The sequence below is a fragment of the Lepeophtheirus salmonis genome, chromosome 5, assembly GCF_016086655.4.
Source record: "Lepeophtheirus salmonis chromosome 5, UVic_Lsal_1.4, whole genome shotgun sequence".
NCBI classification, from domain to species: domain Eukaryota; kingdom Metazoa; phylum Arthropoda; class Copepoda; order Siphonostomatoida; family Caligidae; genus Lepeophtheirus; species Lepeophtheirus salmonis.
This window is the reverse complement of record NC_052135.2, coordinates 45,476,803-45,503,919: the sequence shown is the minus strand read 5'-3', so window position 1 is coordinate 45,503,919 and position 27,117 is coordinate 45,476,803. Positions and strand designations below refer to the sequence as shown.

The 27,117-nt window shown below is 27.4% G+C and overlaps 1 protein-coding gene across 1 annotated transcript in view; it reads right to left on the bottom strand.

The window, feature by feature from the left end:
- The window catches only part of LOC121118759 (potassium voltage-gated channel subfamily B member 1), a 146,566-nt gene extending 121,267 nt beyond the window's left edge, over positions 1 to 25,299 (bottom strand). The window contains exon 1 of the mRNA XM_040713349.2: positions 24,732 to 25,299. Coding sequence (XP_040569283.1) covers positions 24,732 to 25,059 — 328 coding nt within the window. The 5' untranslated portion in view covers positions 25,060 to 25,299. The remainder of the gene's footprint in view (positions 1 to 24,731) is intronic.
- Positions 25,300 to 27,117: the final 1,818 nt, after the last annotated feature.

Below are 27,117 nucleotides of genomic sequence, written 5' to 3'. Positions count from 1 at the left end.
AGGGGGGGGGGGAAGTACATAGAAAGATTATACAAATCTGCTGGTTTGTACAAGATATTAACATGAAAGTAACAATTTAAAAATAAACACTTTTATAGTACCTAATACAATATTTACATTTGAATTGTATCATGAGTTTTTCAGAAAGTCCGTACCGCCAAGATTTGTGTTTAGCAGTTTACTCTGAAACTATGAAGTAACTTTTTCACTAAATGTTTCTTTTTTGCATGTTTGTTGAATAATATTGTTTATAATCTACTCTAGTTGATTCCATATTTTCTGAGTCCAGTTCGAGTCATCAGTATCTGTTCCAAGTCCATTAAAAAGACATGAGTCCGGACTCGAGCACTGGTTTTTACCTATTTCAATTCCTAGGACAAGGATATAACACTCAGTTAGGATCTGGAGATAGTTCAAGACCATTTGGCCGAACCAGTAAACCAATACAAAATAGCCTTAGTCAGTGTTGCAAGAATTTTTTTTAGCAGGTAGGCAGTTGAAATTAGATCAGAGGTTGAGGTGAAAAGAGGTTGACTTTAAATATCCAACAAACTTCTTAATATGAACCAACTATCAAATAATCGACTCCAGAGTAAGGAGAGTAATTAACTTTTTTAAATTTAAATTAATCAACAACTAATTATGATAAATACATTTATTTATTTTGTTTTTATCCGTAATAACTGAAAATTTAAAAATTAAAAAAGTAATCAATTTTGATATATGTTTATGATATTCCTTTACAAATAATAAGGATTGGAATCGTCCATTAAGATGGTATGAGAATGGGAACCGGCTGAAAATTTGGTATCAATATATACATCCCTAGTTAAGATACTTAAAATTTTTAACTATGGCTTAAAACTATTTATTCATTAAAAGGATTCATATTGGACTTGATTTTGCATTTCAAATAAAATGTAATTTTTATTTGTTTGTTATAACAATCAATTTTAAATACTTCAACTGGAATTTTTAGCACTTCCAGAGATTTAATAAGAATACCTTAAGTTTAGAAATTAAAAATAATTCGTCCCAAAAAGCAAATCACACACCATTTTTGGTAAAATACTTCTAAATTGCTTTTGTGTTGATATGTCTTAATTTAATACAAAAGTTATCATCGGGATTTCCCCATTAATGATAAAAAAAGTTATCTTCTATTTTTGTAAAATTTTTGTATTCTTTATTAATTTTTTAATTCTAATCAATCATTATTCAGCAGTTACCATTTTAAATAACTCTAGATTCATATAAATGATTTATAATTAATTTTACTTCAATTTAGCTACATCTATATTTAATCAATAATTTTGATGAAGTTATTAGAAAGGCTTTCTATTCTCTTTAAAGGTTTTTCTACTTCATCTATCTCTTTATTCAGATATTTACCTAAACAACCAAAGATATTTTAGTTTCAAAAAGCTTCATAAAAATTATATTAAGCTTAATAAATCAATATAAAATCCTAATCTTAACTGCTCAAAAATTGAAAACATAATAGGAATGATTATTCAAGAATTTGTATAAAAAAATTTAATAGAAACTTTCCCAAAGACAAACTATTTCATTTTTTGTAAATTGATATGTCAAAAAACACCATTAAATAAATGTATAGTTAAATAAGAGTTTTTGTATCCTGCTGAGCATTTATTAAACAGATTACAAAACTCTTCAAGTTTACTCACAGTTGAGTTGAAACTTTCACATTTCCACAATTCATCCGTACAGTCAGCTGAAGTTAATTTCTCATTGTATCTCTGGTACCAGAAAGGGGATTGATGGGGTAGAGTCTCGTTCAATAACACTTATAACTTGTTTTTAAATATATTATATTTATCTCCAATGTGTGAGTTTTGAATTTTGACAGACTTACCTCAAATGTTTGCAAAATAATTAATAATTTGTTAAATAATATAAATAAGTTACAGGAGAAACATTGGAAAACTGGCCATGTACTTTATTTTAAAAATAATACTTTTCCCTTTAATATAAATTTTGTAAATATCCGGAAGAAAAGTCTACAAACGTCATTGATCTTTTTTTTTAATAATCTCTATTATATTATCCAATGAGCATTTGTAAATATATATATATATATATATATTATCTGCAAGATGGTGTGACAGTTGGGATGAAAATTCTATTTATTTGTGAATGTTGAAAAAAGAAATAACCGAAAATCAACATGGTAGAATACTTGAAGAATATTTTGGAGCAGAGCAGCTAACATCAGCTGCGACAAGGAAGGAGAGGGAGAAGGAAATAAATAAGGACATTAGCAAGAATTACTCTGTTGTCGATCCTCAATCCTACTCTGCGTCTAACAAGGAATTACATTTATCCTCAAGGTTACTCTCCGTCTTTTATGAGCTCACACGAATCAGGTTTTGAATGGAATTGAATATAGTAGGAATGGAAGTTCTCTACTAAGGAATTAATTAGTACTCATAACAGCTAAGGAAAAGAAAATTCATTATTCAGATTACCAACTCCAAAAAAGTGGGACAACTAAAAAATAAACACGACTTATATCACTACCTAACTGTATTCACAGTTACGGGGTTTTTTTTCATTGATATCTTCATTTCTTCTTTCCTTAGAGTCTCTTTAGATATGACCATGTATTTTAAAAATATAATCATCAGGTAGTTGTATTCTTTTGCCATAAGAAGGCGCCGATACTCTCCATCGTTTTGTAACCAACGTTAAATAAGTAAACTACGCTCACGCCCCATTTTAATACTTATTATGTGTATTTATCTTTTGATAGTCGAGAAAAATTACTGTTGGAATAATTCCGTGTTGTAACTACTTCCGTCTCCCCTACTCATATCAAATGATATTTTTAATTATCTCAATTTAAGTAATTGAATATTCTAGTACAATACGATATTGTGATTTTATTAAAATGAATATGCTAATGTGTATAAACAGAATATAAATATATGCAACTAAATAATAATGTGAACATAAACATTCAAATATGAAAAGTTTTCAAGAACAAATCTGCCCAAAAAAGTTCAATAATAACTTATTTATTTTATATTTTTATATTAATTAGTTAAAAGTACAAAGGAATTGAAAGTGTAGGGAGAGAGAGATAAAGTAAATATTTCATATTCATAAATATGCATAAACTAGTTAAAAAAGTTACTTTATATTTTCATTTTTCAGATTATAGTTTTTAGATTAAAATTTGAGTGGGAGCTGTGTAGTTTAGTCAATATTTGATAACCCTTGTGTAACATATGTAAAAAACCAACAACAATTTACTCATAATTATTAAAACTCTGGAAAATAATATTAATTTAAACTTTTTTAATAAATTTTTCAAAAAAAAATTAACAATTTCATTTTGGTATAAGATGTCTCATGCGCTAAGCACTCGCTTATACAGTTTATCTTGTCTGACTACTGAATACAGGTTTTGATTGTAGATGAATATTGTGTCATTTTAAAAATACTCAAAAACAGATTGAGAGCTAATAGTCGAACAGCCATGTTACCGTCTGTTTTTGTTCATAATATATTTTCTAGTCGACAATTGTTTAGTACCTTTGCTGATTTTATTGTATATTGATACACAATTATTGACACAGTTTTGTTAAATTAGTACTTATTTGCTTTATATGCATGGTTATATCTAAAGAATCTCTAAGGAAAGAGGCAATAAACATATAAATGGGGAAGAAAATCATAACAATGAATACGGATAGGTAGTGATATAAAATGTTTGAAATTTTTAGCTGCCGCTTTTTTTGAATTGGTGATCTGTAAAATGAATTTTCTAAATTATGTATATTTATGTAATTTTTTATCATACAATTATTTCAATGGACTACAATTAATCATCTAAAATTATACGTGTCATATTTGATGTTTGAGTTCTTGGGATCCTTAATTTCAGCAGTTTGACAATTTTTTGGCCCCAAAGCTTTATAGATGCAATTGCAAATATATTATATTGTCAATGGATAATTCAAAAGAAAATAATGTCAATTTCTTACTAATTATTTTCCTTGCATACTTACTTCCTCATCATAAAATTATTTTACCATCTTTTTGTTGAAAAATTACAAAACATAATTAAAGGTATTATATCAACAAAATTATTTAAATTGCATAAACATCAGCCAGAAACGGGGTAAGTGTAAATAAATATATTTCTTTAATAATATAATTTTTTCCTAAATCAAATAAAATCTCCTCCAAGTGAAATCACAAGCAAAAACAGTTGGTCAGTTACTCTTCATAAATAAAAACTAATCAATTATAAAACAAAAATTAAAAAAAGAACATTAAAAAATATTAAAAATCTTCGACAAAAAATAATTGACCCATTTTCAAACACATCATTTTTAAAAAGGAACAAGGATTGGAGTTTTAAACAATTAGAAAACTCTGACCATGCACTAACCAAATGGATGTTTAAATTGTTAGTCAGCCAATTTATACACTAGGCAGTACGTCTATTAAGCAAATAAGGGATTTCAAATAAAGTATAGACACGGATTTATTCCATACATTTATTTTTATCTATTAAAAAAATACACTTTTTCTTAATTTGGTTAGTAAACACTCACTTACTTATTTTTTTGATGAAATTAAAATAGACAGAATTAAAAAATCAATTTTTCTACTCTTCCGTTTAAAAATAGTTCATGTTTGTTTCTCACATAGAACATTTATGTTTGCTATTGTTGTTTTTTTTGTTTGCTTCTTTAAAAATATACTTTTTACTTTTGGAGAGGACACAAAAAGAAAAAAAATTGAGAGATATAAATTAATTATTAAAAACTTTTAAATGGAAAAAAAATCACCGTTAACTTATTGACTTTTCAGTTTGATAAGTTATTGAAGTAAAAGTTTCCGATTAAATAATTTAATAAACTCTGTTAGCTAGAAAAATAATGGAATTCCATTATTTTCTTATACTTATTGCTTCATTCGTAGAAATTACAGAGTGCAGAAGGGAGCTCTTTCCACCAAACTATATTATTTCAATTCGATTATTATCTTAGGATTACTAAAAAAAGCATAAAATGTAGAAAAGATTTAGCTTTTCCTTCCGCTTTTAAATTTAAATTGATTTTTTTTGTAGTCAGAAAAAGAAATGTTTGGTTGATCTTTTTGACCATGAAATTTTTCTTGGACAAGAAAATCATCACAATGGCGGAGATTTAAAATATTTATTAGTAGCTTTTTAGTGACAAGTTATTTCTAGGTGACTCGAGAGGATCAATCTATTTGAATTAAAAAGAATTGATTCATCTTTTTGAACCTTGCTTAGTAATGGTAGCAAGACGACCGGTTAAAAAAAGAAGAGTCTTTCTGGAAGACAAACTTGGAAAACCTAAATAATGAATAAATTATACCTTCATGCATCAAACTTTGAGTACTCTGAGTATTAAGCATTCCCTGATCACAAAATTCAATTATAACTTTTTTCCATTCTCTCCATTTTTCTGATTACATCATATTAATTATTAGAACAAAAATTGGTATTCTATGAATACCAATACGATGCAGATACTGGATATTTTACCTGATATATTGGCTTACGTGTAGACTTAAAATCTTAAAAATGATTGGTCTACTAGGAAAATTACCTTCAATACCAAATTTAAGAATTGTAATAGAACCTTCATCACATTGAGTTTTGCTGATAGCTCAACATCTTTTGTAAAAAAAGTCTTTTAGTAAAAGTTATTTACATCTACATAATATATATGTATCGTAATTTATTTTTTAAATAAATAAGTTTCTGAAAAGTTCTTTTCTATATATATATATAAAGTTCTTTAACAATAAATATTTGTAACAATATCAAAATGTTCAAAATGGGGCGGCTAATATTTGTAACATAGTGCAACAACATTGGTTACTTTTTTTATGTATTACAATATATGAGAAATATAACAAGGGGATCTATGTACAAATTTTGAGACTCTAGATTCATTAAAAAAATCCTTTTGATATAATTTTATCTTGTTTGGACAACAATTCAAAGTCTCCTTTGTAATTTTTGTTTTCAAGTATACCTTTTTTTATAGTAATACTTAATTTGTAGTAATAGCCAAGGAATCTATGTACAAATTTTGAGACTTATAGTGTTATTTTTCATTTAAATATTTTTTATTTTAATAGAAAAAGGTGTTTCAATTCAAAAGAATTTTTTTTTTTTGGTCTTAATATCCAAATTTTAGTAACCTATGTTACTATTGCTGACCATCATTATACTATATGTATGTAACTCAATTAGTCTATAAAGATCACAAAGGAAATGTTTTCTCATAGTTAATAAATTTTCACTCCATTTGGCAATAAGATGATTTTATTTCTTCCTAATGCTTTTTTTTATTGACAAACATATGCCAAGTATCTTGGACTCCTTGTACATATATCTCTATGTATATCAACATGCATAATACATTAGGTAACACTAAAAAACTATTTCGTTTCATTTTTAGAACGTATAAGTGTGTAGGGGCTCCGATTACTATTGAAAGTTATAGCTTAAGTTGGAGTAGTGTTGGATCGGTCCTAAGACTGAATCCCTAATCAGTATTTTCTTGCCCCCTCTAATCTTTTTTTCTAATTGTTCCAATCTTTTTCTTTTATTCAATAGTCCTAGAATTGGTCCTTCGGTTCTAGCTAAGACTTATGAACAAAATGAATAATAACTAAATAAAGCTTTTGACGAAACTTTAACAGATAAAATGACGTAGTATTAAAATACCGATGATGATTGGTCCTAAAACGTATAAAATTAATCAAAACTGCACAGAGAGGAATGTAGCCTTTGTAGTCTTTTAGATCTATCCAACACTATCTTAGAGGAAAAATAAACAAGCAAAAATTTCAAAGAATCTACACCTTGATCCCAAATTTGGTAGAGAGAAAGGCTAATTGAAGGACAGGTAAGTTGATATATTTCAATTTTTATAAAAATCGTCCAGCACTTTTGTGGGATAATCAAATGTTAGTGTTGTATTAGTTACGGCTTTTTGAGAGTGGTGAGTAATTCCAATCTTGTGGTTTGACGCATTTTTTAAATTTAAAAAATCGGGGTAATTATTTTATGTGTTGGCTATTATATCATAATTTTGAAAAACAGTCTCGGAAGATTTATAGACAACACCATTTTTGACAAATAATAAAAATAAGGTTTTAAATTCCAAAATAAAAACAAGTACATTCGTCCATATAAAAAATATATCTCCCCCCTCAATAAAATCAAATTGTCTTCTTGGGGGGAACAAAAAAAATATTACAATGCCTACATTAAATATATTTTTAAATAAGAAAAATTATATAACATTATCAAGTTAATTAATGAATTGCATATTATTTGATTTAATTTTTTAGGAGCATACTGATAAAATTAGCAATAAATGTTAATTCGAAGCAATAAGAAGCGTTTTTATCAATCTTGGAGTCTATAATATCCCAATTCGTTGATGAAAGGTTACCTTGAATAAAATGTTTTCTTGTCCTTCGAATGTTATACATAAATATATATTATTTAAACAAAAAACATGGATTTTAAATTTTATTAATAAATTAACTAGCAAAATTTGAGGAACTTATGAATAATTTATAATTTGAAAATTATACTTGATCATTTATAATGGTTCATCAAGGCTTTATATCGCTAACACAGATTTATACAATTTATTTTGTTGTCAGCTGTCGATGTATTGGATTGTTTACAACCAATCCAAGTTTTTGAATGTTGATTAGTTGAAATAAATATATTTTATAGATAGAAAAATTTATAATTTAAAAAAATCTTTAGCTATAAATGCTTTGTTTGATGTATTAACGATTAAGAGTCCGGTTTATACTCCCCTATTTTGTATACGTTTCTTTTACTATTTTTTTTTGTTTTATTTCCCTATTTCGTAATTGTGGTTGTACAATCTATATAATAATATGTATTTTTGTGTCTTTTTTTTATTTCCTCAAACTTTAAATGTTATAATTTTATTTAATGTCTATTACATAATTTTAAGCATGCTGTGTGTGTGTTTTTATAATAGTATGATTAAGTAAATGAGGAAAAAACAACAACAAAATAAACAAAGTTGATGCCCAATTGGTTCAAAGTAAGGAGTTTGACTTGAGTCCATATTTGGAAGACTTCTGATTCTACTTGATCTGATAATAAAGGACACAATAGCTAAATTTCGGGACTTGGACTCAAAAAGCCTTAACACTATGGATCTAATATTATACAGAGATATGGACTTGAAATGAAATAAATTAAAAATTAAAGAATAAAACTGGACTCGATAAAGTTGTTCAGTGACTTGTGTTGCAGCATAAGGAACTATGTGCGCCTCTACTATTGGTTTACGTAGTAAATATGACGATATGTGACGTCAGTAAATACACTCAAAGATTTGGTTAGATGAAAAGTAAATAATACCTTATTAATAATGCTGTTTATTTATGGCTTCTTCATCTTTAAACAAAGATAAATCCTCCACTATAAAACAAAGCATATCAAGGTAGTTATTAGACTATAAATATATATATGAAAGCTTAATATGAAATTATAAAGCTTTTTTTTTGTTAAAAAGTAAAGTAAAAATCAATTTTTGGTCATGCATATTTAATGTGGAATTCTTTTAGAAGATGATGTACAAAAGCAGTAGGTTCTATCTATATTGTAAATATAATTTTTCATATAAAAAAACAGCCTCTTTTTATATGGAGTTATTTATAATGTTCTAACAAAATAGATTTTTGAGGATATAGAAAAATTTCCCACGAGGAACATTTCAAAAGAGATAATACTTCAATAAATACACATCTATGAATCCTTTTCAATATGATTCAACAAGGGTCTGTGGTAAATTTGAATAAAAAATATTAAAAAAAATTATATTGATTGTAGACACATACTCTAAGGAAATATTTTGATATATACTTTTGAGTGCAATTTTAAGAAAAACTTCAAACCATAGATTTTAAATTTTACGGCTGAGTGTGCTGAAATTCCTTTTCTACTCCTTAGTATAGAATGATAAAATACTAGAAATAGCTCCTGGCATTCCCAGAAGTAATTGACCGTTGAGGAACTGGTAAATTTTCCCAAAAAGAGGTCGGTTTTACTATCCATTTTTCATGAGCTCACTCATATATAGTTACTCAATACTTAGATGTACTCTATTCCAAAAAGAAAGAATAATATCGACATTATTAAAAAAATATAATAATAATAATTTCCCGTAATATGTTAAGGAGTACTTTAGTCTATAGAGCGCTCCCAGGCTAAGCTTTAGCTACACAAGCTTGTTGCTAAACCTCATACGAAGTCACATTCATTATTTTTTTTTTTATATAATACTCTTTCCATGTGTTTTCTTTTTTAACATGAGCTTTAGCTACACGTCCTCTTTTTTTTAAAAAAACGAGTCCTTAAATTATATTTATACAACTCTATACTATAAAGACTTTACAGTATAGAGTTTACCTCAACGTTTGAGATATTTCATTCATTTTTAAATACAACTTTTAAACAGCTCTATATTCCTTTTTTTCTTTCTTTTTAATATGACACACACTCTTGATTGCAATGTTATTTCTGGGATGAAGTATTTACAAAGTCCTAAGATACATTTAAAATTGACTTAACGGAAAAATACACACTAATATATAAACTTTGCTTTATGAATATAGACAACTTTTCAAATATATTGTTGAGTCCTATTCTGTAATAGTCAGTCCTTTATTTAAGTTCAACTTTTTCAAGTCCAAGTCAAGCCTGAGCCCATTTTGTTGAAAGTATTGAGTCAAAGCCGAGTGCACCAGATTTGAATTAAGTCAAGTTAAGTTTCAAGATTGAGTACCAGAGCTCAGATTAGATAAACGAGTACAAATTTATTAAAAATATATTTGATGTTTGAATTTGGAAAACAACGGAATTTTAGAAAAAACCACGGGTATTATAAAAACTAATTAACTAATTAATTATAAAAACGATTAAACGATTTAGATGCATGATTATTTCTTTAGAATAAAAAAATTGGATCTTGTTCATAGTTTTGTGAAAAATACTATAATTCTTGAAATTTTCTCCAGGACAGTATTACTAGTACTGTTATTAGAAATTATGCTTGCGTGGATTAGAGTATTTTTAACAAAACTATGTGCAAGATCCAACTTTGCTATTTACTAGGGTAGAGAGTATTCACCCATATTTTAAGAGGCCCTAAGCTATTTAGTCCCTCTCCCCTCCTTCTCCTATATTGCAATAATATTACTCACATTTGAAGTTTCTCCATTGGAGAATGGAACAAACAAATATGTTTAGATATTTGTCACAAATAATATTAAGTGAATTTATAAAGTGTTATCATTCATTATGAAGTTTGAACAAAATACAAGAAATTTTCTCACAAGCAATTTTCCTAACTGGCAATTGTCCTCCATGGCAGTTTTCCGCGCACGCTAATAGCATATCACTGTCAATTTGAAACGGCAACGTTTTTAAAAAGAAGATGGATTTATTTTATTCAGATTCATAAAGTTTAACGTCCACACAAGGAATAAATAATCCAAGCCATTTAAGAATGTTAATCAATGAGGTATCTAATTATGATCTTATTATTAGAGAAGGGAGTAAAAACTAATTCCTCTCTTAATTAGTACAACTTGCTTATTCAAGATTGTAATAGTTGTTTTATGCCAGAACATCATTGTCAAATTATTTCACTCTGCAAGCCATTTTCAAAAATATACATGTAATATGCGAAACAGAACAACTGTTTCTTGTGAATGCAAGCTCAAAACAGATAAATATTTTGCATTTTCCTTAGAAAATGTTTTAGTTTGAAGTTTTATTCAAAAGCAGCTCTCTGTTTAAAAGCTCAAAGATGGAATGATGTGTTTTTATACATGCAATTCCAAGTCAAGTGCCAGTCTTCTTGCTGATGAGCAAAGTCCATGGAAAAATGATTTGGGTTGGACTTAAGTACTATAGCTCTGGTTGTAAATTTCCTCAAATTGATTCATTTTAATTTTAGGTTCTATTGAAACTAATAAACAAAAAATATAACTCATTGAGGCACTTAAGAATTTGTAAAGAATCATCTTTGCGTGGTTATACATATTTGTATGTACATATGTAGTATGAATGATTAATATAAGAACTTAGGATGTACTTGTAAAAAGGATCTTAAAGCTCTTTGACCCGTATAAAAGAAGAAAGAAAATCATATAAATAAAGTAATTTTTCATAATGAAAATCTGTATAAGAAAATTTATTTATCTTTCGATATACTATTATCTCATAAAATAATGGCTGTAAGATGCATTATCCATATATTTTGTTAAAAAAACAATTAGCAGCACTAAACGTCCAGTACTTTCAGAAATAACAATCCAAATTATATATCTCAATGAATGATAGGACGGATCTACATTTCCTTGGATCCAGGTCGGTTCAAATTTTTAATATATACTCGATTAAATTTTGGGTACTCACTAGAAATTTTGGATCCAAATCCGAACCAAAAATTAGCAGGACACTTGTTTCCAAATTTTATGAGCATTTTACCCAAATTTCAGACCTTAATAAAATAGAATCCGGACTAAAGTGTAATTTTTTTACTGATGCCAAAACAATGAATAACCAATTGTTAAAACCATTGATATACTAACACAGGAAATACCGTTATCTTTATTTGTAACCTATCAAAATCAGATGGCAGTTTGCCAATTCTTTCAACCACTTATAAAATTATAATTGATAATTGTTCACAGCTTTATAAGAATTTATTCATTTTTTAACAATTAATGTTAAGAACAATTATTAAAAGAAAAGAAGAAGAAACATCCACAGTTGACAGCCAAACACAACATATATTTTTGTGTTAGTGAGGTAATCACGTGTGGAATCTAGAATAACTACGCGATGCAACTGTTTAAGTAAATGTGATTCAAAACACTAATCACAATAAATAAAGATACTACGTTCGATATAGAAATATATTTTTTTATATCTAAGATTAAGTAATAAGCAATAATATAAGCTTTTTAAGATCAGGAAAATCCCTCATATCATGTGATTCGTAAAGTTCATGTATCTGAAGCCAATTTGGGTATTAAATATTTTTGGATAATCCTAGTTTCTAATAGAGTACCGGGGTAATTCGAATCCAGTTCCAAGACACGTACTTTGTCGACTCTCAGTCTTTCTTTCAAAACAGAAAAACAACTATAAATTAACCACTAGTTAGCCTGTTATGCTCCATTATGATCCCCAGCGGATACACTATTATTAATAATTTGTAGGTATTAGTGTTCGGCTTGTGTATAAAAAACATATCTTTTTGCAATTCCTTACTTCTCAAAAATGAATTTTGGTCCTAGGTTTGAGAATAGTCCAGAAAAAATCATTTAAATCTAGGCCTACTTCCCTGCGATGTCTTACGACCCCAACATTAACATGGATATATGATGAGCATTAAATTCTATTTGTTCTTTGAAGTTGTTGCATGATACTTTAGGCATTAATGATCAAATTAAATACTTTTTTTTTTCATTACGCTATTTGATACCCATGAATACATAGTCTAAAATAGTAGCTGGACAAAAAATATTACATTTTTTGGAATATAAATGATAAATTAATATAAAATAAGTTTATTCTGTTTAGAATACATTTTTTTTCTCCAATTCAATTTTCTTTCTTCATGTTCAACGTTAGGGTGGATATATATTAAAAACGCATATACCTCAGCAATACCAGACTCTTTTGTAAGGATTATAGTATAAATTAAGAACTTAGAAAGAAAGTGGAGAAACATTTAGTAGATGTTACAAGAATATTTTAGTTTCTAGGTTTAATAAAAACTCTAGCGAAGTTACAGAATGTTACCATAATGAAATTAAAGTTCAGTAGATCAATGTTTAAATCAGTAATAATAGCCATCGAGACAAAAGTAAACTATTCACAGCCAACAAAAAAGTACATAGTTAATATTTTGGGCTCCAAATGTGCTTTTTATTTTGTAAATTTGAAGAATTTCTATGTAGAGACACCCATGCCTGAATAAGAGGGGTGCCATATTTCTCTCGTTAAGTCTTTATAGTTTATTATTTTACTTGTTTTTGTGAGTAACATATTTATATTAATATATTTGTATGAAAAAAATGTTGAAAAAGTCTTTTGTATAAAAATATTATATAATCATTTCTTTTTTCACAATAGGTTATTAACTATAAAAAGAACTAACCTAAAGTACAATTTTTCCTGTAAAGATCCAATTATCCAAGTATTTTATACGAAATATTTTCACTAACGTCATAAATTGCATCATAATTGAAGGCAATGCATTCTTGGGGGCTCATAGTTAGTTTTTTACGGTACAAAATTATACTTTTAAAAAATATTGATGAAGCTTCATCAAATGGCTTTAAGAATGAAAGGGACTGCATTTAATAATACTTGATAGCAATGATAATCACTAATTTTTTAAATTAAATCATAGTAATACCTACAAAAAATTCCTATAAAAAATAAATTATCCATTAGGAACGATAAATCTTATTATTTCCATTTTAATTGTTAATTTATTGTCAATAATATGGAACGGAGATTTTATAATGATGTGATCACATAATTTTAAAACATTTTAGGGGGGGATATACTTGTATAATAAAATCTTAATTGAGAGATATCCTTTTATAGGCATTATGGTTCGGGTTCTTTTTTTTTATGGTTCCATTTTGTATCTAAATTTACTATTTTCTTAATATTAATCAATAAAGGGTGTGTATTGTTATAAAAATTGGTTGTTGAGGCCCCAAAAACAGTGGACATCAATGTTGCTGATGTCCCATAAAACCACTCTATTGAAATAATTTGATATTTAAATTACAATATAAAAAGACCACCTAAAATAGCTCCGTTATGAGTTTTCAATTCTTAGAAAATTTGATATAGTTAGAAAGAACAGATTCCGCTATTGAAAAATGTTTTAAATTGGTCCCTTTTTCAATTTATTATCTTTTTTTTTATTACATGGAATGATTGTTTTCTTTTGCAACAATTAAATTTATTAAATTCTTGACTTTTCTGTAGACTTATCTGACCTTAGAGTCTTCCAGGATGGTCCTTCATGGAATATTAATATTTTCTTTGAATAATTTGAAGTTGGGGTAGCTCCACACATTACAAACACATCAGACATAATATTTGTGGAAGGAGAAACCACTTCAAGTAAAATATATGTCAACAAAAGCCAATGATTACCTGGTGTTGCTCAAACTAAGGAGGAAGAGGGATATTACATAGATAATGGTCAAATTATTTACGAAAATTAAAAAATATTCCGAAGATACTTCTATATACTAATAATTATAACATAAATGTTTCCTTGTTGTCGAAGAAGAAAGTGATAGTTCCAATTCTCATAGATTCTTCACACTATATCAATCCGATTAAGTAAGGTAAATAGCAACTCTCTCCCTCCCTCCCCCCTCATTAAAAATAATAATAACAAAAATTACTATTATTATTGCCTCTTTTAACCTTAATAGTATTATTATGAATATCAAAAAAAAATAATGTTTTATCAATTTTAAATAATATACAAACATATATGCATCAAAAAAATTATTTAAATGAAAACTACATTTTTTATTCACTTCAGAAAATTCTCAAATCGAAGTTCGCGAAGAAATTGCAAAAAACTTTTTTGCGCTAACTTTGCAAAAATAAATAGTTAAAAGTATTTTTTGGAATTGTAAAAGAAACATAAACCTCCCAATATTTTTTTCGTACGTGCAAAAACAAAAAAGTTGGGAAAATAACACTAGATATCTGGTTCATTTTTGCAAATATTGCAAAAATTATGCAATAAAACCTTCCGGGAATAAAAAATACTCTGATCAAGTTTTTGTTTTAGGATTTAATGAGAAAAAAGCATCGTATTGTGGCATTTTTTCTTAACAAACTGAAAATTGGTGTTTGATGGAAAAATGGAAAAAAATAAAAAATTGAAAAATTATTCAGAAAATTACAGATATTTCAGTTAAACATCAATTTTATTTAACAAATTTATATGCAAACGAATCTCCAGACGAATTTTTACAAGCTTTATTCCATTTACTGATCCCTATTCTATTGGAAGTTCATTTTTTTGCACCTGAAATAAACGAAATTTCACTTTTCAAATATTAAATTTTTTAACCAATAACTTTGTTGATTTTGAATAAATTTAGAAAGACTTAGTAATTGGTATAGTTGCTTTTGAAACCCAAATCACTTATTGATAAATAACTGAACCCCCTATTTAGTCCCTTTGAGCTTCCAAAAACGGGTTTTGGTTTTTTGGTAGAACGTAAGCCCCCCTAATATGACATCCCTTAAAATCAACACTACCATCTTAGACTGTCCCAGCTCAAAAGAGGGACCATGCAAAATTTCAACCTTCTGGGTTCAATTGTGTGGGAATGTATAAAGGACATCTACACAAATACACAAAAATTATATACCTATAAACAGGTAAAAAATTGATGTTAATAGTCATTTCTTACTCAAAAATAGCAAATCTTCTGTATTTGTATTTTTATAAAATAGAGATTGTGTGTGTGTGTGTGTAGATGTCCTTTATACATTCCCTAACCATTGAGCGTGGGAGACATAAATTTTGCATGGGTCGCTCTTATGAGCTGGAACAGGCTACGTGGGGTTGTCGATTTTTGGGGAGGTTAAGGGGGCTTATTCTATACCCAAACCCCAAAAACCGTTTTTTAGCAGATCAAGGAAAATAGATAGGTGGTTGAGTTGGTTATGAATAAATTATTGGCGTTTCAAACAACAACTATACGAATAACTACGTTTTCTAAATTTATTCAAAATCAAATAAGTTATGGGGTAAAAATTAAATCGGTGAAAATTGAAATTTCGTTTATTTCAGGTGCAAATAATAAACTTCCAATAGAATATGGGATTAGTAAATGGAATAATGTTTGTAGAAAATTTGTCTGGCGATTCGTTTGCATATAAATTTGTGAAATAAAAATTAATGTTTAAGTGAAATATCTGTCATTGTTTGAATAATTTTTCAATTGTTTCTCTCTTTTTTTTTCCATTTTTCCATGGAAAAAAAAGTCAAATTTGAGTTTGTTAAGAAAAAATGTCACAAAACGATGCTTTTTGCACAACAAATTCAGACGTGATAACTAAAACCGGGTATTTTAAATTTCTGGAACATTTTTTTATAATCTTTGCGATATTTGCAAAAATGAACCAGTTATCGAGAGTTATTTTTTCAACAACAGTAACAGTATAACTTTTTTGTTTTTTACATGTACAAAAAATATTGCTAGGTTTGTGTTTCTTTTACAATTCCCATAAATGCTATTAACTATTTTTTTTAAATTTCTTCGTGAATTTCGATTTCGTAATTTTTTAAAGGAAATAAAAATATACTTATCATCTCTACAATTTTTTAGATGCATATATGTTGGTATGTTAATTCAAGTTGATAAAATATTATTTTTTTACATTCATAATACTACTAATGAGGTTACAAGAAGCAATAATAAGAATTTTTTTAGGGGGGAGTTGCGATAATGAGACTTTGTGGATTACCTAACTTAACCATTAGATTATCATGGCCTTTTTCGACAACAACGAAACATGCATACTATAATTATTCGTATATAGAAGTATTTTCTGAATATTTTTTTAATTTTCTGAATTAATTGGACCGCTAGTAAAGTATAAAGCGTTTTTACAGACGTCACAAATTGAATTAAATTTAAAAGATATAATACAATGGAATATACAAACTTTTTTCGCTTTTATTCGCTCATCGATGGTCAAATTATGTTTTTTTTTAAAGTAGAATAGTATTAAATTTTAAAAGGGATTCAATCAAGAATTGTGTAATATATATATATATATTCTTTTTTCTTTTTTTTGGGGTATATTTATTGTATGTTATCAGAAGAATTGTTATAAAATAAAGTTATTTTTATTCTTCAAGAAAATAAACACAAGATTTATTTTAATTCAATTATCTTTTTTATTTCAGAACTATTCTATAAAAATAATATATTATTTTTAGATGGTCTAAAAAAGGAAAGGGATAAAAGGTTCACCAGACTGCAAATCTCTCGACTATTGGATCTACAGGGGCATCAAGTGGAAGGATTGTTCCACCTCCCAAGTGAATATGGATACCTCTAAGGCTACCGTGGAGAAGGAGTTGGATGACATGTCGGAGGACTACGTGAAGAAGATCTGCAAGGCCTTTAGATTTAGAATCAAATCCATAGTGGAGGTTAAGGGTGACCATTTTGAGATTTATTTGTTTATATGAAGTAATAAAATATAGAAGCATAAAGTCTCATTTCGTACTACCTCTACTTTTTGAGAATCTAGATAAAATCAATGATGGGAATGTTAGTTAACGATTCCCAGGGACACAATGTATGTTATAGGGAAAATATCGGTACCTTTGAAAAACAGCGTTATTAGAACAAAAATCAGACTTTTGGTTGTGAAAATCCCTCGGAAATTGAGTTTATAACTTTTTTCTAAACTATTTCAAATATACTTTAAGGTCTGTTAAATGAAAAAAAAATTGCCAAATAAATAACACAAGTAAACAGAATTTTATTATTCCAAATAAAATTTTTAATATCACATTTAATTTTAATAGTATTTTACGTGTGGATCACGAATCTGTCATTACATAAACATTAAAGCAAAAATGGACCTTTTAAAACAAAATATTCTTTTGTAAATAAAGCTCATAAATTTTACACTTCAAATTAACTTATTTGTATAATGAGCAATGTTTATATTCAATCAACAATAAGTTCGATAAATTTTTTTACTCTACACATAAATTATAAATGTTTTCATTATATAGTCACATGCATTAAGTGACTTCAACTAATTACTACGTTGATTGCATGTATTTAAAACTGAAGAAGAAATTTATGATTCGTGCTATTTTATATTTACATATTATACTTTTCATATCTAGGCATATATGATACCGATAAGGGATATCCACTATGTAAGTATACTATGTACTTGTATGTGTCATTTAATTTTTTTTCAATTAAAAATACAAAGTGTTTTTCCATGGAAACGTAGTTCAATGTAGGAAATGATGAAAATAAGATTTAATAAAATGTTTGTTTAACTCGTATATTACAAAATTAATTTTGAAAAAATATATAATCGTTCAAAGTTAACTTGAAATAATATATAATCATTCAAAGGTTAATTAAAAAAAAATATATACCCATTTTGATTAATGATCTTATATTTAAGATGGTCAAAATCATTGTAAACTATAAAGTACATTCAATGAAGTTACATATTTCATAATCATGAGAGACTCAAGTTCGGTAAGATAGATGTGGTTTTTTAAGAAAAGGAAAAATTGTCAAAAACAATCTTCATTTACAAATGGTTAACAAAATGAAAAAATATACTGTTGTATACATAGAAGCAAGGGTTATCCTTCTTTTAAAGTTCGGCTGATTATATGTACATCATTAAAGCATATTTTTTACTCAAACCCTAAACTGATATTCTTGTTACTAGAAAGCTCCATTCAACAGGATAGATCTGGGATTCAGTCGAAAAGATGCGGGAGTTCTAATGAAACGTAATTTAAAAGAAAAATCTTGACAAAATATTCTTATAACCCCAAATATAAGAGAATGGTTTTGACACCCGTATATAATAGCCTCATATAGCTCATTATATTGATTATATATAAATATATGTTTTGAGTTAAGAAAAAGATAATCTTAAACAAAAATAAAAAATGGAGATATATCCAAGCTATATTTTTAAATAATGAATAAATGTACGTACATTGTACATTACATAGACTTCAATATTTTGAGGAAACATTTAGGTCAATGAAGGTTTTCTACTCAAATATTTGGGGTGAGTTGAAATACTTAAGAATTACAACTATAGTTTAGAACTATCTTTTGATTAATAATACTTAATTTTGCCACGATATGGTCTTTCAAATATCTGTCAATTTTTAATCTTTTCATTGTGACAATGAATTTCTAATGAAATTTAAGTGCAACTAGAAGCTACACCTCCAAAGATTATTTTGACTACTGGATTTCTATTTCATAATATTCATATATACGTATATGAATATAGATACATTAGAGAGAAAGAGTGTGTGTCTCATTTTGACATCTTATTTGTCGTCATTTATCCTATTTTAACATAATGGTTATTCATTTTCAACATATGTAATATTATAGAACGAAAAAATTATTACTTTATCAAGAATGTTTAACTTACATTGATATATAGGACAAAAGCAAAAACAAATGTTTGAGAAAGAGAAAAATAAAGTATGGAAAAAAGTTTGTTGTATAAGTTCAACATCAAACATTAATCATCTTAATTGCTTCGATGTTATTTAAGAGAGAGGATAAGTCAATTTAAGGAAGTGTTATCTACCATCCCTAAAGACTGTTAGGCGAAATGTCCTATGGCGAAATGCTTTAAGACAAAATATCGTGAGGCAAAATAGAATAAGGTGAAAGTTTCGGACATCAAATAATTGGTCCAAGAATTAAAAACGATTAAATTTTGATAAAAAATTGACAGTCTACTATTTGTTCTAAATGATGGTTTAAATACAAACAATGCATTCTACTGAATAAAAAATCATACGAAAATTGCGAATAATTGGCTAACTGTAGAGTTGTAAATGATAGGCCCTGTGGTCATGCTTTAAAAAATACTGAAAATACACATATTACATATATTTGAACAATATAACAATTTCAAAAATCTATGTGAAGAAGGAAATAAACACAAATTTCACTCCGTATCTAACAAGAACTTAAACATATATAACTTCCTTACAAATAATCAGTGTTACTCTATGTTTTACAGAAGAACACGAACTTGTCGTTACTTTTTTTTTACGATTTTCAAGAATTTCATAATAGTGATAACAGCTATTATAAATAAGAAAACTCTGCTTAAATTGACAACTGCATACCCATATCCCACAATAGCTATCTGGTTTCTTAGTTTTGTATGGTACATGTAATTGACAATCAATAACAAATGATATTGATGCAATTGAATAAAGTAATTATTCCAATTTCCTTTACTTGAACTTAAATCTATTTCTCCCAGTCTTGAGTATTATTTTTGCCTTGAATGAGTACTGTTATAAACGTTGATTAGTTCAATTTAAAATAAATCTGGTTGTTATGCAGTAAAAAACTCCTTACCTTACCACAGAATAGAAAATAGTGTAACAGTAAGAAATAATAGGCTAACTTTTTCTGAATGAAATGTTGAAAGATACACACAAAAATCACATCGTTTTATATTGCCTTAAACAGGGCGGTTTTTTGCTAACATGAAAAACTTACAATATACACTTTTCTATTACACTTCTCCATTATCAGTGCTTAGAGCGTTTATTGGCTGTCCTCATAATAGCTTTTTGTTAATAGCCCTTTCCCTACTATTTCATATCCTTCTAAACTCTCATTTGCAAGCAATAAGTGATTTATATTGTTTCATCAGGCGTTTATTTATATAAATTTGTAAATATGAGTTGAGTGTCCTTAGTATTACTGCAACTTGTATAAAGAAAGAGAAAGCTTTATGTGTAAGACATAGACAGGAAGGAAAGTAGATTAACCTATTCCAGAAAGATTCATATAATTTTATTAATGCTGTAACTTAATTACATACATATACCTCAAATACATATATTGTTTGTATGTGTTCCAAACATCAGATGGAACAAATACAGGATGGATTATTTTTTTTTTTAACAAAACCAAAGATTCCTGTGTTAGAAAAAAGGAAGGCCGAGTAAACTTCAGCTCCCATACTAATTAATTATAGGTATTAATAGAGTTAGCTGGAGTACCTGGCAATGCTCGAAGTGATTAACCCTTTCGCTCCCTGGGAACGCCAGACTAACAAGCTTATTTTTAAACCAAATTTTATTTTCTCTTATTGTTTGATAGCACCTAAGATCAAATTATATTCGACATCTGTTATAGTGATTTATCATTTTGTAACCGACTGAATATGTTCCTTTTTGATTCAGATACGGAATTTATTGCTGATGGAGAGATTTCCCAAAGCAAAAAATACTGATTACCAATTTCCTTTCAATCTCAAGACACCTCAGTTTAAAATATGACTAAAAATGACACTGGATAACCGAAATACAAATGTCCTGTTTATTTAAATGAGGCAGTAACAAACTGAGTATAACTTGAAATGTTAATAATAATATTAATAACTTTAACCTTTAATATTACTGGCTTACAAAGTGTTATACAATCTTCCTTGACCACCCATGCGAATATAAAACTCAAAGGACTACTATGAACTACGTAAAGACTCCATTTCACAGTCAATAATGCCCCATTCTTGCGGCCTTTGCAGTCATGCTGACCCTGGTGGGTGATGGACATTATCTGCTATGTGTACTTGAGGCATATTTTACATTTCACTTTATATACTGTTATAGTTTCATAACATTTAAATGAATTTATTTATATATTCAAATATATTTATGTATAAAACGGCAGACTTTTTTGCCGCTTTAGCCACTTTAAGAAACGCTAAAATAAACTACACTAATGAAGCAATAACAGCACACCTCACTTGATCCTACTATTCAAGAGCATATCAATAAAAATGCATCTCCTATTGAAGTCTTTGTAATGGTTACTGGAATAGATGAATTGATAAACGTAATGGAAAACTAAACTAGCATTTACTTCCAACAAAATGACCAAAACTTAACAATAAATCCGCACAAAATATGTGTATTTTGCAAGATAAAATATATTCGTTGCATAAATGGCTTGTGATTTGATGTATGTTTTTATTTACTAAATTATTAAATTTTATTCAAAAAAATATTAAAATAGATTAAAAAAATATCAAAATATACTCAAAAAATATCAAAATATTAAATATATGTACCGATTTTAAATTAAATTATTTTTTATAAAAAAACTGATAATAATTTCAAAAATGTTAGTAAATTTATACTATATTGGCTTGTACTTTGTAATATATTAAAAAATTATTCATTTTTACTTCGATTCTGTAATGTAAAGAATGAAACTAATTTTTTATCTTATGTTAAAATTAAAACTATATTTATAGGATACCTTCTAACAATTTATTGGGGACCAATTTCAATGGTCCTTTAGAGTGATCACTATTATGAAGGAGCCCATTAAAAGTATTTATGAATGGGGCAACTCTATGAACCAAAAAAAAAAGTTTAAGTATTTCCTACACCAGCCAGGACCATTTTAAATCTTTTGGGTAATTGTAGTATCAGGTTACGACAATGAATTGATTTTAGATATGATTTCCAAAATTCCCTTTGCAAAATAATAAGAATATGTAAAATGGTAACTTAGTCATTGTCAAATTATCACATAAATCCTCAAATAACTAGTTCGAAAGAGTTGTACAGAATAATTAGAAGTGAACATTTAAGTACAACAATTAATCCAACTAATTAAGGAAATTTAAGTCAATATTCATATTATGCAAATGTTTCTTCCTTTGGGAGCGACTGGACCACGCACATTGATTTCAAGAGAATAATTTCTTTGCTGCGCATTGTCACTGAGCTACTCCATTCTTTTCTTGTTAATCCTTCATAGATTGTAAATTGCACAGACCGAAAGGTCTCCAGGTAAAACTAGATGAACAAATTTGACAGTTCATATTTGAAAAGGTATATTTAGGCCAGATAAAGTATTTAAGTACATAAAAACTCAAAACTGGTATGATATGTTCTACTCGAATTATAATTCTATAACAGATATATGATGTCTCGTGGAAAAAATCATATTTCAATTTACTATAATAAATATTGCCTTATGTTTGTAAAGCAATACCTAAAACAAATTAGGCAATTCATTCTATAGATATACCAGATTATTTGAGAATGACAATGCTACTTCAAACTAACGTTTTTATTCTTTCCTCGTGTACATATTGAAACCTATTACCAGAATGGAAAACCATAGCAAAGTCCAAACTCATTGAATCAAAACTAATTAGAATATTATTTTAGTAATAAATGTTTTAACAAATACTTACAATATATGTTTAGATAATTTCTTTGGTTCAAATACATATGTATAAGTATAATTTTGATATATGTAACTCTAACTTATAGTTTTACCTATAGTGAGAAAGGCTCAAAATTTTTACTCTTGAGATTATTAATCCATTTCAGGAATTTGAAGATATATTCCATAATTGATATTTAATTTTTCTATCAAATATTTTGTAATTAAGTATATTATAAATATTTTTAAAGTAAAAAATATATATTGGGACTTTCTAATTTTTTATATTTAAATTCTAGATTGTTTTTATATTGACGGACTATTAATGTAAGCTAATAATAAAAAATCAAAAAATCATTTTTGAAACTTCTCTTTCAAGAAATTTATATAAATCAATCGAAGTAAATAATTTGATTTGACATTCAATAACCTGCTTTGATTCCTTTTTATCCTTTCCACTTGAAAGCTTGTTCAGTAAGTTGTTCAATATATTTTTATCACAAATGTATTTTTTGAAAAATAAGAAAAATATAGATTACTTAGATAGAATGTTTTTTTGTTACTCTATATATCTACATTTATCATCAGTTCTGTTAAAAAAATGACGAATAAAGGATAAAGTAAAAAAACTTTTAGCGGAGCACAACGTTATTCGTCAGATATGAAATATTTACCCTTTATTTCGTGTCAGTTTTCGATGATTTTACTACTCTTTCTCTCGGTTCGATTTCTAAGAATGTTGATTGGTTGAAAAATTTCATACAATTAGACTAAGTGTAGCACTACAACCAACACACATGTGAATACCAAGGAGTTCGGGGGTATTACAGTCCCCTTGATTTAATTTTATTATCAAATTTGAAATATTTTGTTGCAATATCAGCGTTTGTTAGCAAAAAAATTAATTATGTATGTTATAATTTTGTTTTTTGTCTATTAAAATTTGAAATAGATTATAATTATCATTTTTTTAAACATTAAAAGTTTATTCATTAATCTTTTAGAATACAGATATATAAATGCAGACACATTATACGTTCATACAAACAGTAAAAAGTAAACCTATTATTACATATAGCTAAGAAATGATTCATTTAAAAAATATAATGATGTTTGTAAAAAAAAATTATTTCTTGTATAAAAAAAAGGTTATTTAAAAAATATTTTGTCCAAAAATTGTCGAATTTTTTAAAAATAATTACAGAAACACCATAACTCAAAATAAAAATCCTAGTCACGAACCTCTCCACCGAATGAATTTTGCTTTGTTTCCTCTTTTATTCATAGAAAGATTAAAATATATAATGAATATTATAAAGTAAAATATGATCCAAGTTCTTCATTTTTTAAATTGATGGTTCATTAACAATACTAGGACATTTGTACAATGCCCTACTATTTTGATTTAATTTTAGGGGCGTGATAATATATTGTGTTTAATTTCAACAATTTGTTCTGATTTTTTCCCTCCATTATTCAATTTGAATATAATATATTAATGAAAATCATAGTCTCATAAAAACTTTCATTTGTTTGTTTACAAATAAATAAATAATCATCACACTCAAAACAGAACTACAAACTTCTTTAAAAGATAAACCTTAAAAAAACCATATTTTTCCTACCATAGTCAACAAATCCGTGATCCCCTTGAGAATATCCCATTTGACTACACACAAGAGATTCAATATCCTTGATAACACTGGAACTCGAAGGAAGAGATTCGTACATTTTGGGTGAGGATGAGGGGATAACACGGACTTCATTTTTGTTCTCACTAGCCTCCTGTGTAGTTGTTACAGTTGTCTCTACTGTTGTTATTGTTGATGGTGGTGCGTCCGGACAGGAGATATGGGATATCTGATCCGCAGACTCCAGATCCTCTTTCATAATATATTTATTCACAGATATTTTGGGCTTTTTATTTGGACTTTGTGGTGATGAGGAGGCCATGACAATGATGCTTATGGAGAATGAAAAATGAATTTTGATGTTTAATTATTTGTTTGATCTTTTTGAAATATTTTTTTATTCACATCTGCAACCTACAACTACAATACGTAAGAGGTCATGATACAAATCAAAATACATGATTATGGTGATGGCGATCGTGATTGTGATCCAACATATTCACTCCTCAACTTGACATTGATGACTGACTAATGTTGTTCCTTCTTCTTCTGTAAAAGGTTCTTTTTTTTCTTTTCTATTATGTATATTTAATATTCCAAATTATTTTTGGGAAAAAAATGTGTATAGACTTATTACATAATAATAATGGAGAAAGGAGAGCGTCGTTTATTGTAGACGTCATAGTACAATATTTTGTATGTAGTACTATTGGTACAACCATACATAGTACTAGTAATAGTGGTCGTAGGTAAAAAAAAAAAAAAAAAAACATGCGTTGAGGAGAAGGAGGAGAGAAAATATAAAAGTAAGGAAAAACATGGAGTCGAACCTTGTTCTTGCTTTTTATTCGCAAGAAAAGGTGAAAATAAATAATGGTAGAGCAGAATAGGAATGGGAGGGTGTCGTTGTTTAGAAAATGTTGTTTACGTGCCTAAAGTAAAGATTGAAAATGATAGATAAATCTTATCACCCTTATACATATGTATATAAATCGAAAAAAAAGAGAGAGAATAAATAAATATTCAACTTATCAAAAGAATACGAAAATGAAAGCCATTAAGAAAGTGTCTTGAAATATTTGAAACATCATAGAGTTGGAAGATAAATTGTAGATCATATAATTTTTGTATTGAGTGAAATAAATTAGATAGAGTTGTAAGAATATGATCTAAAACGCGTATTAGATTGTTTTAATTTAGTAATCTGAACAGGGTTTATATTATATTTTCCATAGCTGTCATCATTATTTTTCAGTATAGCATACAGTAACCACAATAACATGGGATCAGGAATGACAAAGAGTAACTCTGATGAATTCTTGGGGATCTACAGGCCTCTTAAGAGCGTAAAGTTGACTCCTTCTTTGGGAAGGAGATTCCAGGATTGAAACAATGAAGAAATCTATTCATAGAGAGTAGGGAATTTAAATATTTCAACAATAATTATTTGTTATTTTATTTGAATTTTACTAAGCGTATATAATGATATTAATTATTATTTATTATGGTATGTGACGTTATGATTAGACATTAAATTAAATGTAAGATGCACATTTTTTGATAAGTCTTTTTTACATCAAACATAGGATATTTTTTAATAATATAACCTATGATATACCTTATGATTATGAATAAGTTATAAGTGTCGACTTAAGATTTTCGTCTTCAAGAATTAGATACAGAATCAATAAAAATACTTTTATACCCTTAAATGAAAAATAAAGATTTTTACAAAAGTTTGATTCATCGAACTTTGAATTTGGGTATTATTTTTATTCTGACAAAAGCCTTGAACATATAATTGCATATTTTTCTTAAACCTAATGCGTCAGAGAAAAACTGAGATCAGTTTTGGATTATGCACTCAATGATGAATTTCATCTTTGGGTTGAAATCATTGGAATAAATTTCTTGTTCCCTTGTGTTACCAAGAATAATATAACATCCTCTCTTCTTCCATCTAAACTTTTAATATTCATTCTTGGCGTAGACAAATAACAAGTACCCATCAAAAATATTCTTTGAAACCTCGATCATAAATTCCAGAGTTTATTTCTGACTCAGAAATTAATAAAAAAATTATCAATAATTTAAATAGAAAATAGAGCAAAAATATTATGTAAAAGATGTTACGGGATATTTCAGTTACTGGGGGATAAACATCTCAGGGAAGTAACAGAGGGTTAATTTATATTTCGGTATTTAATCAACATAAACATTTGTATAGCTAAGGGTTATAAATAGAATGGAGATAATATTTAAATAATCAAGGTTATTTATAAGAACGATCTCACAATGTCTTTGAAAACTTATAATCTATCACTTTCTAAATCCAATTATTATCGGGATTTGGAGAAACTTAAATAAAAGTGCATAAATA